The sequence below is a fragment of the Xyrauchen texanus genome, chromosome 15 (assembly GCF_025860055.1).
Source record: "Xyrauchen texanus isolate HMW12.3.18 chromosome 15, RBS_HiC_50CHRs, whole genome shotgun sequence".
Classification (NCBI taxonomy): domain Eukaryota; kingdom Metazoa; phylum Chordata; class Actinopteri; order Cypriniformes; family Catostomidae; genus Xyrauchen; species Xyrauchen texanus.
In genome coordinates, this window is record NC_068290.1 from 32457940 (window position 1) to 32475369 (window position 17430).

The 17430-nt window shown below is 36.2% G+C and overlaps 1 protein-coding gene across 2 annotated transcripts in view; it reads left to right on the plus strand.

Annotated features, from left to right (window-relative positions):
• Positions 1-17430, plus strand: part of ano10a (anoctamin 10a) — a 43537-nt gene that overhangs the window by 629 nt on the left and 25478 nt on the right. For both annotated transcript variants that reach the window (XM_052143770.1, XM_052143771.1), the window contains exons 2-12: positions 2000-2150; positions 2940-3137; positions 3414-3548; positions 4856-4975; positions 5308-5641; positions 8911-9146; positions 9313-9368; positions 9654-9728; positions 9879-10061; positions 12011-12202; positions 13099-13227. In XM_052143770.1, coding sequence (XP_051999730.1) covers positions 2012-2150; positions 2940-3137; positions 3414-3548; positions 4856-4975; positions 5308-5641; positions 8911-9146; positions 9313-9368; positions 9654-9728; positions 9879-10061; positions 12011-12202; positions 13099-13227 — 1797 coding nt within the window. In that variant the 5' untranslated portion in view covers positions 2000-2011. The remainder of the gene's footprint in view (positions 1-1999; positions 2151-2939; positions 3138-3413; positions 3549-4855; positions 4976-5307; positions 5642-8910; positions 9147-9312; positions 9369-9653; positions 9729-9878; positions 10062-12010; positions 12203-13098; positions 13228-17430) is intronic.

Consider the following 17430-nt stretch of genomic DNA (forward strand, 5'->3'; position numbering starts at 1 on the left):
CTCATATTTCAGGATTCATGCATCTTATTCACATTTTTTATGTTATGTATAATAAAACATACTAGAAGATGAAGAGTCAGGATGGGCTTCCATGTTATTGATGGATGGATGAATTTCTGTATAGCCGCACATCTTAAAGTCTTGGCTACAAAAAAAGCTATTGAACATATGCTGCTTTCACCCCCCACACCACCACTGAAACAAAATCTACATCTCTCTTTAAATCTACACTGGCTTTAATCAGCCTTCCCACTACTTAGTAGGTCCTCGTGGTGGCGCGGTTACTCGCCGCAATCCGGGTGGCGGAGGAGAAGTCTCAGTTGCCTCCACTTCTGAGACAGTCAATCCACACATCTTATCACGTGGCTCATTGTGCATGACACCACAGAGACTCACAGCATGTGGAGGCTCATGCTATTCTCCACGATCCACACACAACTTACCATCCGCCCCATTGAGAGCGAGAACCACTAATCACGACCACTAGGATGTTACCCCATGTGACTCCCCCATGTGACTCCGGGCCAATTTGGTTGCTTAGGAGATCTAACTATAGTCACACAGCACACCCTGGATTTGGTCTCAGGACTCCAGGGGTGGTAGTCAGCGTCAATACTCGCTGAGCTACCCAGGCACCTATTTTTTTGCTGTTTGATGACTTCATTTATGCTGTTATTGTTTTTTTTACTGCCACTGTTAGTCAGTTGTTTTGTGGTGATATTAGGAGCTCATCTTTTACTTTAATGAGGTTTCTTGATTGTCACGTTATTGATGTTTTTGATTTAAGGGTTGAGATCTGTTGTGTGACGATGTCAATCAACCGAACCTTGCCTTGCGTAAAACATAGCTTTTTTTAGAGGCAATGATTGCAGTTAACTTCATGTAAAAGTAATTGAAATGGTGACAAATTGAAAGTTCTCGTGTTGTGAATTGATAGTTGGCTGAACAAGAAATTAGTAGTTCTCTCAACAAGAATGTTTGCATTTAGAGAACAAACAAATTTACATTGACCAAACAAAGCAATGCTACTGAGCACAGTTATTAATGGGAACTAACTGAGCACAGTTAGTTATTTTGCTCAACAGTTTTTTTTTTTTCAGTGCATTGGATTTCATATAAAATATAAATGTATTCCTAGTAGGTATACAGAATTTACGGAAGAGGATTAGGGCCAAGCAATAATAAAAAAATAAAACCATCTCGAGATTAAAGTCATTATAATGCGAGATTAAACTCGTTAAATTTCGAGAAAAAAGTCGAAATACAATCTTGAGAATAAACTCATTAAATATCGAGAATAAAGTCATTATAATGCGAGATTAAACTCGTTAAATTTCGAGAAAAAAGTCGAAATACAATCTTGAGAATAAACTCATTAAATATCGAGATTAAAGTCATTATAATGCGAGATTAAACTTAACGAGTTTTTCTCGAAACACAACGACTTTATTCTCGATATTTAATGAGTTTATTCTCAAGATTGTATTTCGACTTTTTCTCGAAATTTAACGAGTTTAATCTCGCATTATAATGACTTTATTCTCGATATTTAATGAGTTTATTCTCAAGATTGTATTTCGACTTTTTTCTCGAAATTTAACGAGTTTAATCTCGCATTATAATGACTTTAATCTCGAGATGGCTTTATTTTTTTTTATTATTGCTTGGCCCTAATCCTCTTCCGTAAGAATTAAATAGCATAATTATAAGTACTTACGGTATTCTTTTCAGTCTTATTCTTTATTCTTTTCAATATTAGTTATATTGTTATAAAGTGAAATATTTAATTATAAATATTTTGCAATAGCCTACCAAATTGTGGCAATGAAGTCAACAGAAAACATTTTCATTAGCAGTTATGGATGCAAATATGGCTTTAACTTTAAAATGTAAAAGGTTTGGTGGAACTTGAGCTTTTTCATCTGAGGCTTGAAGAGAGTGATATGTTTTATTTATGAATTGTTTCCCCTTTGCTTCTCTTCGTATCTGTGTTACACAGGGATCAGGAAAAATGCAAAGAGGCTTGTCGGTTTCTGACAGTGATGTCTTCTTGTTCACACCTCTGGTGGTCCTGGAACTGGCTCATGACACTAAAGCAGAGGCCATCACGTGGTTACTAAACAGGATCAGAGAAAAACAGGAGAATGGAGGTGAGACCCCTTGCATGTTACATCCAGGGAAAAAGGTTGACAGGAACTGAACATTTTGTGAAATATCTACCTGCCTTTTGAGGTTGTCTCCGTTTGAAGTCCATTCTTTGTCCTTTGTGCCTCTGTCAGTGTTACTCAACCCCTGATCCAACAATGTTTATGAATCCAGTCCTTCTGTAAGAGGTTTTGTAGTTACTTCATACTTCTTGCTTGCACCACTTGCCACTGATGAAATGAAAAACGTAATATCAAAGGCAAGCCACACACTTCTAAAAAGTCAAAGACATTGGTCTAAGACCAACACTACAGTGTTAAATAGAGAATGTAACTCACTCTATTTTTATTGTATTCAAACAATGAAACTTCCAAAAATTAAAAAATATTTCTATACTAGAGACCGCTAACATCGCCTGTATATTTATATGACATTTAAGAAAGGATGATATACAGTATATTTCATAATATCATGTCCACATCACCTCCATACTTGAACCGCGTTTTCCTTCACTGAAAATGGAGACTTTCGAAAACACACTATTACAGCACACTTTGAAAAACGATGATGTTAGGAAACTGAAAATGGATTAGTGTGGATGTTGCCTTTATCTACTATTTCATGCATGCATACTATACTTTTTGGCTTGAAGTGTTTACCGTAATTCAGAAAAGGATACTTTTTAATGTCAAATGTAAGGATATCATTTATTAGCAATTTGCTCTGTTAAAATAAACCCGTTCTTGGAGGTCAGTGAGGCTTTGCTAACATGTATGCTGTGATATCTTTGACAGGAGCTGAGTTGTTGGTTGAGCAGCTCTTGTTTCCAGCTCAGGACGGTCAGAAGCCTAATCCAAATGTCTTTGTGGTGGGTTCCACATTACAAAGGCTTTTAAATGGTTCTGAAGAGGTAGGGATGTTTAAGGAGTTTCAAGATGGCACAATGCGAGGATTCACATATGCCAACAGAGAAAGCTTCAAAGACTTTGAAGGTGAAGTTCGGGGAAAACTGAATATGAAAACTGTTTTGTGTCTGGCTATACTATTCATTTCACAATATAAAAAGCCATTTCTTTTCCATTCTCAACTGCATATAAGAATTCCTCATAGCAGCTTTTAACAGATAAAGATATACAGATATTTCTGACATAGGATATAGTATTCTTAATTAATTGGACCATGCTGAACTCAGATGTGGTCCTGGTTGTTGTATATCACTGTTGCACGGTGCTCCCTGAGCTGTTGTTTTTTAATATGTCTGCATTTAGGAGATGGTGATGGATTTCTCAGTGTTGCGGAGTGTCAATACATTATCAAACATGAGCTGGACACACTTAGGGCTAAGAGTGAAGAACATGTTCCAGGATACCCTAAACTAAAGCTGTACCCTGGAAAATCAGTTGGTAAGCGTGTTGTTGTTACCAGCTGCATTAGATCAATACATTAACTGCACAAAAATATGCTTTTATTTGTATTGCTATGCATCTAATGTTTGAAAACTAGTGCTCGACGGATATATAGGTCAGGACAATTAATCTGCCAATATTTGGCATTTTGATATCACTGTTTGAAGCATCAACTTCAACCAGTGACATTAACAAAACTGTTAGATTATTAGTTCCAGTTCCATAATGGACCAGAAAGTGTACTAAATCATCTTATTTATATTGATATAAAAGATTTGACACATTTTTGATTACTTGTGAAAAGGTTTACATTTATGATTTACTTAATTCAAAAAATCTGGGGTTTAGATAAACAGTATAAATATTGATTTTGGTCATTTTAATGTAATTGTTTGTTTGCTGGCTGAGATGACACCCGAAAATGCCCAATAATACTGACATAAGATGAAAAGTTCACTGAGGGGAAAAAAAAGGAAAGCAGCTCTTGAAAATACTAAACCGGTACACTTGAAATCAACTTAATACATGTTCAAGTGTTATTTGAATGTATTTCCATGCAAAATGAAACAAGTAGGAGACTTGTTAGTGTTTGATGTTTTGTTATGTTGGGATTTCGAGAAGTTTCTGTCATGTTACATTTTTTTGGAGGATACAATTGTGAAGAGTGGAGCTAATGGTTAGGTCAAGGTTGGATACATTACAATAGGAAATGAGTGTGTATTGCTTTTCTCATAAATACTGAGTAATCACTAGTATAATGACTGATTTGTGATTTGTAAACTCTCAGCAGAACCATACCTGTGATACAGTACAAAAAGATATACCATATATAATATGCTAATGTGCTTGTTGCTAGCTTCAAGTTTCAATAGAGTTATTTGAACAGATCAAATTTAAGTTAGGTTAACTCAGTTCATTTAGGTTATTAATTTAAGAATTTGAGTAGAGCCTACATTTTAATTAAATGTCAAATAAACACATTTTCATTGTGTAGAACCATTGTCCATAGTTGAATTAATTTAAACCTACAAAAACTAAATTTGCAGTGTATTTGGCTGGTCATTGGATCGCAACATGAGGGGGCGACCCAGCCAATATAGAATAAAAATGCTTTTTCAAGGCCCCTGATAGTCATCTTATGTCAGTGCTTCTCATTTTAAACATGTTTGTCAAAATTAACCTTTTTTTTACAGTGCAAAATATATTTGCTGTTAACAATAGTTCTGCTTTATTCACGTTTTTAAATGCTTTTTTAATTTTAAAGTGCAAGTTTTAAAGTAATGTTTGATTGAACTCTTTTCCAGTGCGGAGATTGCAGTCCAAAGGTGTCTTAGTCCAGTATTTCCCTCTCCATGACAAAGAAGAGCTTAAGAGACTTTCTTTCTCTTGGTACAAAAAGATCAAACTGTCCCTCCAACCACTGGGTGAGTCACTGTCTGTGTGTGCTGGCAGCATGAACTTTAAACCCAGCAGTAGGTCTTCTATCAGTGTTCTTGAGATCATTTGCTGTTAAGAGTTTCACAAGAATTGTGGTTATATAAGCAAGGATAAATAGATATTTGCCATATTTGGTTGATAGATATAATTTGTAGCAGTTTTCTTGAATAAATGGGGGATTTCTAAGAATACTGTTGTCTTCTCTTTTGAATGCAAATTTTAAAAGCGTAGGAGAGATGAACCTAAACCATACATTTGTTTGCAATACCATGATGCACTGTTCTATACTGAAGATGTTCTCTTTGTTTCCATGATATAGATGACATCAGACATTACTTTGGTGAGGGTCTGGCACTCTACTTTGGGTTTCTGGAGTATTTCACGTTTGCCTTGGTACCCATGGCCCTTATTGGTATCCCCTACTACCTCTTTGACTGGGAGGACTATGATAAGTATGTACTGTTTGCTGTCTTCAACCTGGTATGGTCTACGGTTTTCCTGGAAGTGTGGAAAAGATGCAGCGCTACATTAGCTTACAGTTGGGGGACGCTGAGCCGCAAGAAAGCGTTTGAAGAACCGAGGCCTGGATTCCATGGAGCTCTGGGGTTAAATCCAGTCACGGGCCGAGAGGAACCAGTCTACCCCAGCTCCAGGTACAATGTTGTGTTGTCAAAGTGTTGTCACACTGTATATTTGCAGAAAAATGGCATAGCTTCATTAAGACTGTGTTAAAGGAGTAGTTAACCCCAAAATGAACATTTTGTAATTATTTACTCACTGTCAGGTCTCTCCAAACCTGATTTACTACAACTTTTGAACTCGCAAGAAGAAATGTTGAAGAATGTATGATAAAAGTGAATGAGGATTTGGGGGTTATTGAAAAAAAAAAGAAAAAAAAAAAAAAAATATATATATATATATATATATATATATATATATAATTAAGGCATCATAAATTAAATCCTTAAAGCTTGTGCACTATAATCCAAGTCTTTGTGTTCATCACGTAAAACTATTATATATACTCTTAGAATATAGAGTCTTATGCTCTAATTTAATGATACATTTCTGTCCTTTTTTGTATACATTATAATTATTAAAAAAAGGCATGTCATGACCCCTTTAAGGGTCTTTATAATTATAATGTCACTTTTAATATTAGTACGTTTTTTTCCACAAAAAACAGTGATATATATTAGTAAAGCATGATCATTTTCTGCCCACATTCTGACCCTCTGTCAGAGTGCTGCTTCTGACTGTTAATGCCCACTGTTACGATTGGCCATACCTGTCAACATTTGGTTTTCAAAATCCGGGAGATTTTTTTTGGGGGGGGGGTACACTGTGGTACAAACTAATTTAACACATTTATTTACAGTTCATTCCTTGAGCATCAATAACTGTCTCTCTTTTGTAAACATAAGTACAGTATGTTTTGTAAACATGAATATGTGCTCACTATTTTTTTGAAGTGTTGTAATTGTATGTGGCAGATTTTGCTGCTCTCAGTGCCCTCTTGGACGGAGTGTATTTGGAAACCAAACCGGTGTGGTTTATTTTGCAGGATAGGAGAGAGCAAAGAGTGCTGTTATTCATGCTCATGCGATTTTCTGTAACTCTCTGTCTGTCCTTTCGTGATGAAGGATGAGATCGCCTGTGTGCCCTTACTTGCCTCATATGCGCTGATGGTGCCGCTGTGTTTTAATGTGCTGCCTAATGTCATTTTTCCCGCCGTGGCCTACATTAAAATCAATGCGACATACCGTACAAAAAGCGTGGAGGTTGTCTATATGACTGGGTAAGATGCACGTACATTGTTGCGATCCAACATTGTTGAAATTTACAATTGTACTTCAGTTTCTTTGTGGGGACACCGCCTTCACCTGCCATCATGTCTATCGGCTCGCTTTGGGTTAAACTTTCCGCGACTGCGCAACTGGGTTATACTAGGTTGCCAGGTTGAGGTGACAAATGGGTTGAAATTGTAAATGGTGTGTGGATTGTGTGAATATAATGCATTTAATACAATCTGGCAACTGATCAACATTAGACAAACATATTGGTCCGATTAATAATAATAATCGGCGATTATTCATAAAGGAGTTTGGGCCATGCAAATTACGGGAGTTTCCCGGGAGAAATAACAAACCGGGAGGGGTCCGGGAGATAGGGCTAAAAAACGGGAGAAACCCGGTAAAAACGGGAGTGTTGACAGGTATGCGATTGGCTCTCTGCTCTTGACTGACCTGCTCTCTCTACTTGCCATCTCACTGCTTACTACCACTGAGCAGGCTATGGAAGTGATTAAATGTAAAGTAGGCATTGAGGTGTTGTTGTGGAGACGGTGAAATCCAATTGTCTACCACAGTGTGACATCACAATGTGGAGGAAGAAGAGAATGAGTCATGGCATCTTCGTTTCAACAATTGCTCTTTTTTTTCAGTGAGGAGGACGTTTTGAGTTCTGAAACTTACCGTGTTTTTATAGTACAATGGGCTCTTATATGTCAAAAGATCAAGGGTATTATGATTCTTCATGTCATGAAGAATCACATTTAAAGGTGAAGTATATAAGGTTTTCAGTGTTAAAATAATTTCTTCTAATCCATCTTAAGTAGAGACAACTACAAGTAAGCCATTCATTGGTGAATTTTCTCGAAAACTGTAAACGGTGTCTCTTTGACACAATAAAAATGTCTGTGTTTGTTTTGAGCGACCCACTTAGACCAGCCCCAACAACATTACTCAACCAATTGTGTGAGTAGTGGGCAGGACTATCTGACTGTTTGGACAACAGCAGATGAGTGGCATATTCGAAATGCTGTTTTAAAAACCGAAATGACTCCATTTAGGTCCATTATATACAAAAGAGTAGCCAGTACATTCTTCAACATTTCTCATTTTGTGTTCCTCCAGAAAGATATGCCATGGATAGTTCACCCAAAAATTTTAATTCTCTCATAATTTACTCTCATGCTATCCCAGATGTGTATAACTTTCTTTCTTCAACTGAACCTAAATGAACATTTTAAGAAGAAAATTTCAGCACTGTAGGTCCATACAATGCAAGTGAATGCTGACCCAAATTTTTAAGCTCCAAAAAAAACCCAAAGGCAGCATAAAAGTAATCAATATGACACCAGTGGTTTAATCCATGTTTTCTGAAGTGATCTAATATAATTTTTGTGAGAACAGATGAAAATATAACTCCTATTTTACTGTGTATTTTGCCCATTGCAGTCTCTAGGCACGATCATGATTTCAAGCTCGATTACACTTCTTAGTGCTTGATAAATGAGCAGAGCGCTAGATGGCTCTAGGAAGTGTAATCAAGCTTGAAATCATGATTGCCAAGGATTCAGGTTTTGTAGTGAAAAAGGAGTTATATTTTGGTCTGTTCTCACCCAAAACAGATTAGATCTCTTCAGGAGGAATGGATTAAAACACTGGATTCTTCTTATTAAGAAGGATTACTTTTATGCTGCCTTTTATGTGCTTTTTGGAGCTTCAAAATTTGGGTCACCATTTACTTTCATTGTAAGGACCTACAGAGCGGAGATATGCTTCTAAAAATCTTAGTTTGTGTTCTGCAGAAGAAAGTAAGTCATACACATCTGGGATGGCATGAGTGTGAGTAAATTATGAGAGAATTTTTATTTTTGGGTGAACTATAATAATAATTACTTTATTAACTATCCCTTTAAGCACATCTCTATTACTTTTGTTGCCATAAAAAGCTGGTTTGCTTGTTTTGTTGTCCTTCAGGATGCCATAAAGGAGACTTATTTGATGTGTTCAGGTTTATTAAATTGACTGATAATCCTTAGAAATACCTAGATTAAATAAACATTTGGAAACATGAGCATCACAGAAAATGAGTACATGCTCAGCTTGTTTTGACTGTGTTTGTGTTCCCACGACAGGCGTCAGTTGAGGATATATTTGACGTCGGTTCCTTTCGTACTGCTGTGCCTGTATTTGTCCTTTTACGTGATGATGGTCTACTTTGACATGGAGAACTGGGCCATAAGTATATACAATGAAAACCCAAACTTCTCAACCAGCATTCTGCTGTTTGTTCCCAGTATCATCTACGCTATTGTCATCGAGATCATGAACCTATTGTATCGCTATGCAGCGGAGTTTCTCACAAACTGGGGTGAGAATGGAATTCTGTAGTTGTCTATAAATCATTTTCGTATGTGATTTTGCTGTAATGTGTTGTAAGTGCTATAAATGGCTCACAACAATTATGTAACTCTTAAAATGAATTTAAGATGCTGCATCTCATCATAGTGCTAAATTCATGTGTTTTTGTACTTCAGAAAACCACAGACTTGAGTCATCATTTCAAAATCACCTCGTGCTCAAGGTTTTGGTGGTATGCTATGTTTCTTTAGTGTCTACATAATTTGCATAGTCTTTTTAACGGCATGTGATGATAATTATTGTTGTTAATTAACTAAATGTTCAGCTATTTAAGAGCGATTTCCAAACATTTTGTTGGGTTTCGGAGATTGTCTTATAATTTAGCATAACATTTTTACCTTGTTCTTTGCTGGGATAGTTCACATAGAACATATTTCTGTCTGCAATATGAAAATGATGCTTTTTTTCAATGTGCACATTTAATCTAAAATGATGTAATATTATCTCTTGTTTCCAGTTTAACTTCGTAAACTGCTTTGCCTCTCTTTTCTATATTGCTTTCGTCATGCAAGACATGGTGCTTTTGAGACAGGTACGTGTTTCAATCAAAGCTCAGCTGCTTAGACAAGCACAACAATTATTATACAAATCAAATGTAGCTTTAAACAGTGATTCAAAAGAAGCCTTACTTGTGCTTTGGAAGTAATGTACTCTTGGATTTGGCCTGTGTTTGTGGACTCAGAGTTTGGCCACCCTGCTCATCACCTCTCAAATCCTGAACCAAGTAATGGAGGCCTTCCTGCCATACTGGCTGCAGAGGAGGAGGAACAAGAAGGTTCATAAGAGGATGAGGAGGCTGATGGGTGATAAAGAGCTCCCCCTCCTGGAACAAGTTCAGCTGGAGACTGACATGAACACATATCTGGTAAATTTCCTGCGGAATGTCTTGACTTATCCTCAACATATTTCAAACTTTGAATATGTTGTGCAATGAAAGGGTAGTAACACCAAGAATAGATAGCTTATCTATTATAAATGGAAGATTAAGAATTTGTGTGTAAACTCTTATGATATATGCAAATTTTTAGCATAATTATCTTCTCTTGGCTCATTGAAAGGCTGTGTTTTCTAAACAGACTCTACAGATTGTTTTTGTTCCTCTGATGTTCTCAGATAATGTTAGTCGAGGTTTCTTGGACCAAAACAGTAATAATTTAGTTGTACATTAACATTTTCCACTATTTCTAACACTTAGATTAAAACTATTTAGTACAAATAATTCATAATAAATCAAAATAAACGTTCCTCATGAAATATGTATGAATGAATCTGGCATCGTCCAGGATTCCTGTTCTTTCCGACAATAAAGCACTTGCAACATACTCGTAATTACTACTTCTGAAGTAGGAAGTAGGTTCATTCCAAAGGCACATAAAGGCAGCATTAAAGAGGCAATTTAACTTTGTTATGACTGGCTTATATCTTCACGTGTGAAATGTTCCAGCATATTTGGAATGCTGTCATTTATCAGTTGCTATATCCTGATAGGTGATAATATGTTATCGTTGGCAGTCATATGTTAATATGCCCATGGTTGTGACATCATAACTGAATTAATGAATTACTTAATCCCAAAGACAAACACACACATGACGGACATGTCTGTAAACTATCTCTCTCTCTCGTCACGCCACCGTCTGCCATCGGCCTTTATCCCTCTCGGATGCTTAATTGGCCTGATAAGGGACCGGGTGTGCATAATCACGACCCGACCCAGCCCAGCCCAGCCCTCCGCCCTGCCACAACATCAAACTCTAATTTCAAAAGGGCAAGAAAAAACTGTTTTACAACTTACAGTGTATGATTTACTCTCATTTTGATATTCTGTGAGTGAACTATTAGGATATTCGTGGCATGGGTCAATTACATGTCACTCATATTGTTGTGCTGATATATTACATTATTAGACCACAAATTAAATTTGTACAAAACATTTTAAATACATCTTCTATGATGAGCATGTTTTCAATTTCAATTTAATAACAATTAATTTAGATAATTTTGATGGGGCTTAAAGTAAACAATTGTTTAGTTGGTGTAACTGTACAGAGATAGGGGAATTCAATTATTGGAAAAATAAAAGTAGGAATAAGTAGTTTTGCATAATTTATTGATTTATTTATTAAACAATGGAAAAATATGTTTTTTAAATAGTATACCCTTATATACAGAAATACCCTCATGACTGTGTATCTCAAGGTCATAATTTTTATTTTTATTTTTTTATCATATATTTTAATCTTTTTATTAAAAAGCAAATTTTTTTCAGGTCAAATGGAGTAACCCTAAGAAAGCGCCCTGATATTCATGACACCAAAATTCTTTATAATTGTATATATATATATATATATATATACAATTATAAAGATATATATTAAATAATGTATTTATTAAGGTGCAAGTATTTAATTACTCTTTACTTGATGGTTAAACCCAATGCCATTTCTGAGCATATGGGGGCCCTATGAGAATTCCTTCTAGGGAGTCATTTAAAAATGACTATAAATAAAATAAAGCTCATTGGGGGGTGGCCCTGGTGGAAATGGCCCTGGTTTCCAAAAAATGTTTTTTTGTCATTAAATAAAATAAAATAAAAATTCAATTTAAGGAACGATTACATTTCTAAGAACTTGGTACACGTGTTTTAAACTACATTTTAAAAGTTTTCTCCTATAAGCATTTCAGACATTATTATTTATCATTGAACCTCATACATTTGTTGAAGAATAATTGTGCTCTCTTTGCTCAATGAAAGTGCATTGTGTTTATTAAAGGCAAACCTGGTAATTCGTCTGAAATAACTTTGACCATCAGGGAACATTTGATGATTACCTCGAGCAGTTCCTGCTGTTCGGCTATGTGAGTCTGTTCTCCTGTGTGTACCCCCTGGCTGCTGTGCTGGTGGTGCTGAATAACATTACTGAGGTTTACTCTGACGCCTTCAAGATGTGCCACGTCTTCAAGCGTCCCTTCACTGAACCAGCCTCAGACATCGGAGTGTGGCAGGTGAGAAAACCTCATGTGAAAGTCTCGCATCCAGAAGAGCTGAAAATTGATTGTGCTTTAAAGAAAGAGAAATTAACCAAAATAGAGAAAAAGAAAGAAATAGAGAAATGTATAATTGTGTAAAACATGGTATAATCTGATAGACTTCACTAATTGTATATAGAAAAAAGCTTTGTTGAATAATATAATAATGGGATTTGTCATCTGTATTAATAAAAATCAGTGGTAAAATAAAGGCAATATTTTGACACATCCAGAAAAGACCAAAGTGCTTTATAAAACTGTATTAATATCCAGTACCAGTAAAAATTTGCAAAGACTTACTCATTCCTTATTATTTAAGAAATAATGAATCAGAATATTAAAATGGTAATTTATTTATTCATCCTTATTTTATTCGAACTGTAAACTATTCCTGTTTTAAGTTCCACATTTAGAGTAAATGTCATCAAAACTATGAAATGACACAAATATAAGTGTAGAAATTGTGTATTGACCAAAACAACCAAACATAATATCTTATAGTCTTATATATCTTATCTTATATTGGTTTACAAAACTAATTTCAAGCATTTCAAGGGATAGTTCACCAAAAAATGTTCTATCATTATTTACTAACGTCATGTTGTTCCAAATCCACATGACTTGGAATCATGGGACATACAAGTTGAATGAAAGGGGAAACAAAAATAGGAGATGTTAGGCAGAATATTAGACTTCTTTAGACACCATTGACTTGCATTGCAGCTTCACATGCAGTGAAAGTAAATGGTGAGTGAACATTGGGTCAAAAGGTCTTTAAGATCATAAGAAAGATGAAGTCAAGTCTGTCCAAACTTTTACATGGTAATGTTTATAATAAAGATTCTTTAACATTTGGACTTCTTTTCTTTCAGCTGGCGTTTGAGACAATGAGCATTATTGCTGTGGTGACCAACTGTGCCTTAATTGGTTTGTCCCCACAAGTCAAAGCATACTTCCCTGAATCAGAGACTCAGCTGATCCTCATTGTGGTGGCTATAGAGGTAATGATATGTTCTCTTTTCTCACACCCTTGAACTAATGGCTCCCTTATGCAATGGACTATTCGGTCCATAAGGTGGCATGAGTGAGCTGTTGGTCTGCTGGTTATGAGTATGAAAGAGTGCTAGCCTTGGCTGTAGTACTTGTTTCCTTTACCACAGTCCTGATGGTTTGGATAATGCAGGAAACAGAGAGTGTTGGACCTTGTCAGTTTGTGTAACATAGTAAAACCCAGAACCTCACCACCATGTAGATCCAGTCCATATGTGTTAGCGTTAGAAGGAAACGGGAGGTTTAGTTAAGCTTTTCTGCTGGCCTTAGGAGACCCGCTCAAAATAACTGACCCAAAGACACACTCATACACAAACACACTAGAGATTTGTGTTTTGGAGAGAGACAAACTAGAACTGCTGATATTCTGTGTGAATCTGGTGGGGATCTGGGGAGGAATTCATTGTGCCGTGTCTCGTTTCTGCTAATTAAACTTCACAGTAATCACTGGAGTTGTAATTAGGCCGTTTTTTTATTATTATTATTATTATTATTTGTGCACAGCATTAGTGTTCCATGACAGAATTTGAAATAAAACTGAAAACCAGGAGTGTTGTGGGAATATGAAGGAATCAAGAAGAAGCAGAGCCTGTGGTCTTTCTGGTTAGTGTCTAGTTTTGTATTTGCATTCTACAAAATTACTTCTACCAGAAAGACTCAACAAACAAAAGTGAAATATGTTTATTTAGTGACCGTATAATGAAGCGTTCTTGCTAACCATTAGATCCTGCAGGAGTAAATTGGCAGGGGTGAGGAGCTTACCCCAGATCATTTGTACAAGGTCCCAAACAGGTGGCCCTGGGGCAGTGGAGGGTGAATATAAACGTTGGCACACAGAAAGCAGTAAAATTGCTGGTTGTTAGTGGATTTTTAAAACGGAAGCTATATTTAGGGTTCCCATGGACATGGAAAACCTAGAAATACCTGGGACTTTTTTTAAATAGTTAATTACAGGCAAGGAAATGTCATGGAAATTTCTATAGCAAATAGATATTCTTCTAGTTTTGCTCAGCAAAGAAAATTACAAATTATTTGTGGATGAAGTACTCTTGAGTCCCTGAAAATGAGCAGTTATCTTGAGCTTCAAGACATGGCCCCATTTTACACCTTTCCTTAACATGTGTCTTACGGTATATTTGGGTAGTATCTGGATTACATTTACACCTTGCAGTCAAATGCGTCTCCACTGTAAATGGTAAGAGATCCATTCAAAGTTACCTGCACGAAATAGAAAATGCTACATGCATATTAGAACCGTGGCTGTAGTAACTGAAAGTTCACCATCTAGTGACTTTTTAAAACATTGATGAATAAATAAAATGCTTTGCATCACTTTGACAGTCAGGAATCTCCTTCATTGAAAATATTTTGGTGGCTACCAAAACAAAATTTTGGGTCGCTGAAAGCAAATGTAATAATATTAATTTTGAGGTCGCACTTTGCAATTGCTGAATATGCTTCTCATCTGAAACGCATGAGAGAAGTCTGGTTTCACGTGAATGTCGCACATTCCATAAATATATAAACTTTGCACAAGACACATAGTGATTAGAAAACAGGAGAGAAATGCGAGTGAGTGGAATTTGAGAAGAGAGACCAGATGTTCCAAGGGTATTCCAGTGGAATAATCCATGGGATATTGTTCAATTTTGGGTGACAAGATTGCAGAATGGCTGTGTCTGTTGTGTTCTTCACATTGCGATGGCAGAATAAATAGAAAAAGGCAAGAAACAGCAATACAGCTCTTATAACTTGACAAAATGTCACTGTAGAGTTAGTTGATACCAACACTTGATATCTTTTAAAGATATAGTTTATGACATTCTGAGACTCTCAGCCTAAGAAAGAAAAATCACACACAAAAAAGGTATTCCAAAAATGTTTTATTTCTTATTTTTCTTATTATATACCTGTAAATAAGGTGGCTGATTTTGTTTTGTTTCATATAATGACAACAAAGCAATAAAAAAAACGTTATAGTGTTACAAAAATGTATTTATCCTTGTATACAAAAACATCTCAAAACAAAAAAAAAAAAAAACATAATTGTAAGAACTAATTATAAGAAGTAATTACACATGCAAAGACAACAATGTCTAAAGTTTTGCATAGCATGCACACATTACTTTAGTAATGACATTTCTCAGAATGAGTGCCATTTGACTTATCCATGACAATGTGATGTGTAACAGCAGAGGTCAGGACAAACAATTAAATACTTTACATTATTGCAGCATATGGCAGGATGTTGATAATATCTGATTAAAACAAATGTCAGTTTAAAGATTTTTTGGAAGATTATTCTAGGGGTTTAGGGTGGTTGCAATGTGTTGCTAAGTGGCTGGGAGGGTGTTCTTTGCGGTTTCTAAGCCCAAGTCTAAAGAGCCACCCCCAAGTCTCTATGATGTTCTGGTCTCTAGATATTGCTGTCCTTTTCTAGATATCGCGGCGCTGTTTTGTGGTCCGTTCAGCATACCAGCGGCGGCTCATTTTAGCTTATCGCGGCCCATTCGGCCTGTTTCGCGGCCGACCCACTGGACCCCTCGGTTCTCCCGTCAGCTAGTCCTCCCCTAATCAGCCCCAAAGTGCTTCGGCCCACCGGGAAAATGCCCGGTATGCCAGATTACCAGTCCAGCCCTGGTCTCAGTCAACATTCACTTTCACTTTTTCATACTATACAATGAAAGAGAATGGTGACTGAGGCTATCAGTCTCTAACATTCTGCCTCCTTTGGTGGTCCACATAACAACATTATTTTGGGTGTACTATTCCTTAAAATAGAGAGAAATATGAATTTGATGTTTTTGTTGCATAAGTAAGCATACGATCCAAAAAACTAATTCAAAAATAATCTCTATGATTTCAAAGGTCATCTTTGGATGATGGTTAATGCAAGTGCCTCAACGCTTTGTTATCTTTGCTTTACTTTGCCTTTGTGTGCACTGTCATGGGATAATAGCAGAATGAATCAGAGAGGTTTGTGATTGCACATATGTGTGTGTCTTTGCTGGTATTTCTCAGAGCCGTGACTGCTGCCTATTTTTGGGCCATTCGATACTCAGGTAATTACACGATGACATGCCTCAGAGGGCAGTAACTAGGCAACAGTGTAGCCACGGTGACAGAAGACGTTGAAGGATCAGGAAGAACTGAATCAGAAAGCTTGATAGAAGGGAGGCTGACTGTGACCTCAGAGAGAGAGAGAGAGAGAGAGAAGAATTTTCTATTAGTTTAGTTTCACTCTAAGGGGCAAATTCACTAAACAGTTGCCCTACTTTTGCGAGCTGAATTTCAGCACAAAAACGTATTCACTAGCCACCCACAATACAGTTTATCTAGGCATTAAATGTGCTGAAAAGCGCTGTGCTGTATATAAGCCATTGTGATTCTTTTCAATGCTAATTCATTTCTGTGTAAACTAGGCTTGTTATATATTGCACTTTATTCACAAAATTGTGTGCTGTTTTCCTTAGCCAAATAAACTTGTACTTATTACACCCACAGAAAGCAGGTGGTACACTGAATTTAATTCATACGGTGTTTGTGTTGATCTTGGCTGCAGTAATTCATCAAATGTTGAGTGTTTTAATGGCCATATATCCAGATGCATGTAACCTAAAGCACATTCTGCATTTTAGAGACCCTTCTTTAATTTGTCTGTCCACAGGAAATGCAGAACTACCTTAGATTTTTGGTGCTTGCTCAATTTAACTACTTAAAATTAACTAAAGCAATTACAGCATTATAAATAGGAAATTACAGTATTTCCATACTGGGAGGGTAAAGGGAGAGTAAATGTATATTTTTGTGTTATTTAATATGTTTTTGTGCAAGATGAGTATGTTTACTATGTTGAGATATAGAAGAGCTTCTGTTATTTGGGAGTTTTGGGGGTTATTATAATGTGAAGACTGGAGCTTGAGCTAATGATGAGGACAGGTAGATGTCTTATGAAATTGATTGATTGCTTCTGTGAGAAAATATTGTGCTTACCATACAGTTGCATAGTTTCTAAACTACACTCTGTAGTGCTTTCAACCAGCATGTATTTTGCATGCTAACATTCAATTTCACTAGTTGGGACATAATGAATACATAATGGATTTATTTGAGTTGCATTAACATGTCTAATTTTGTTGAGTATACCCAAATCA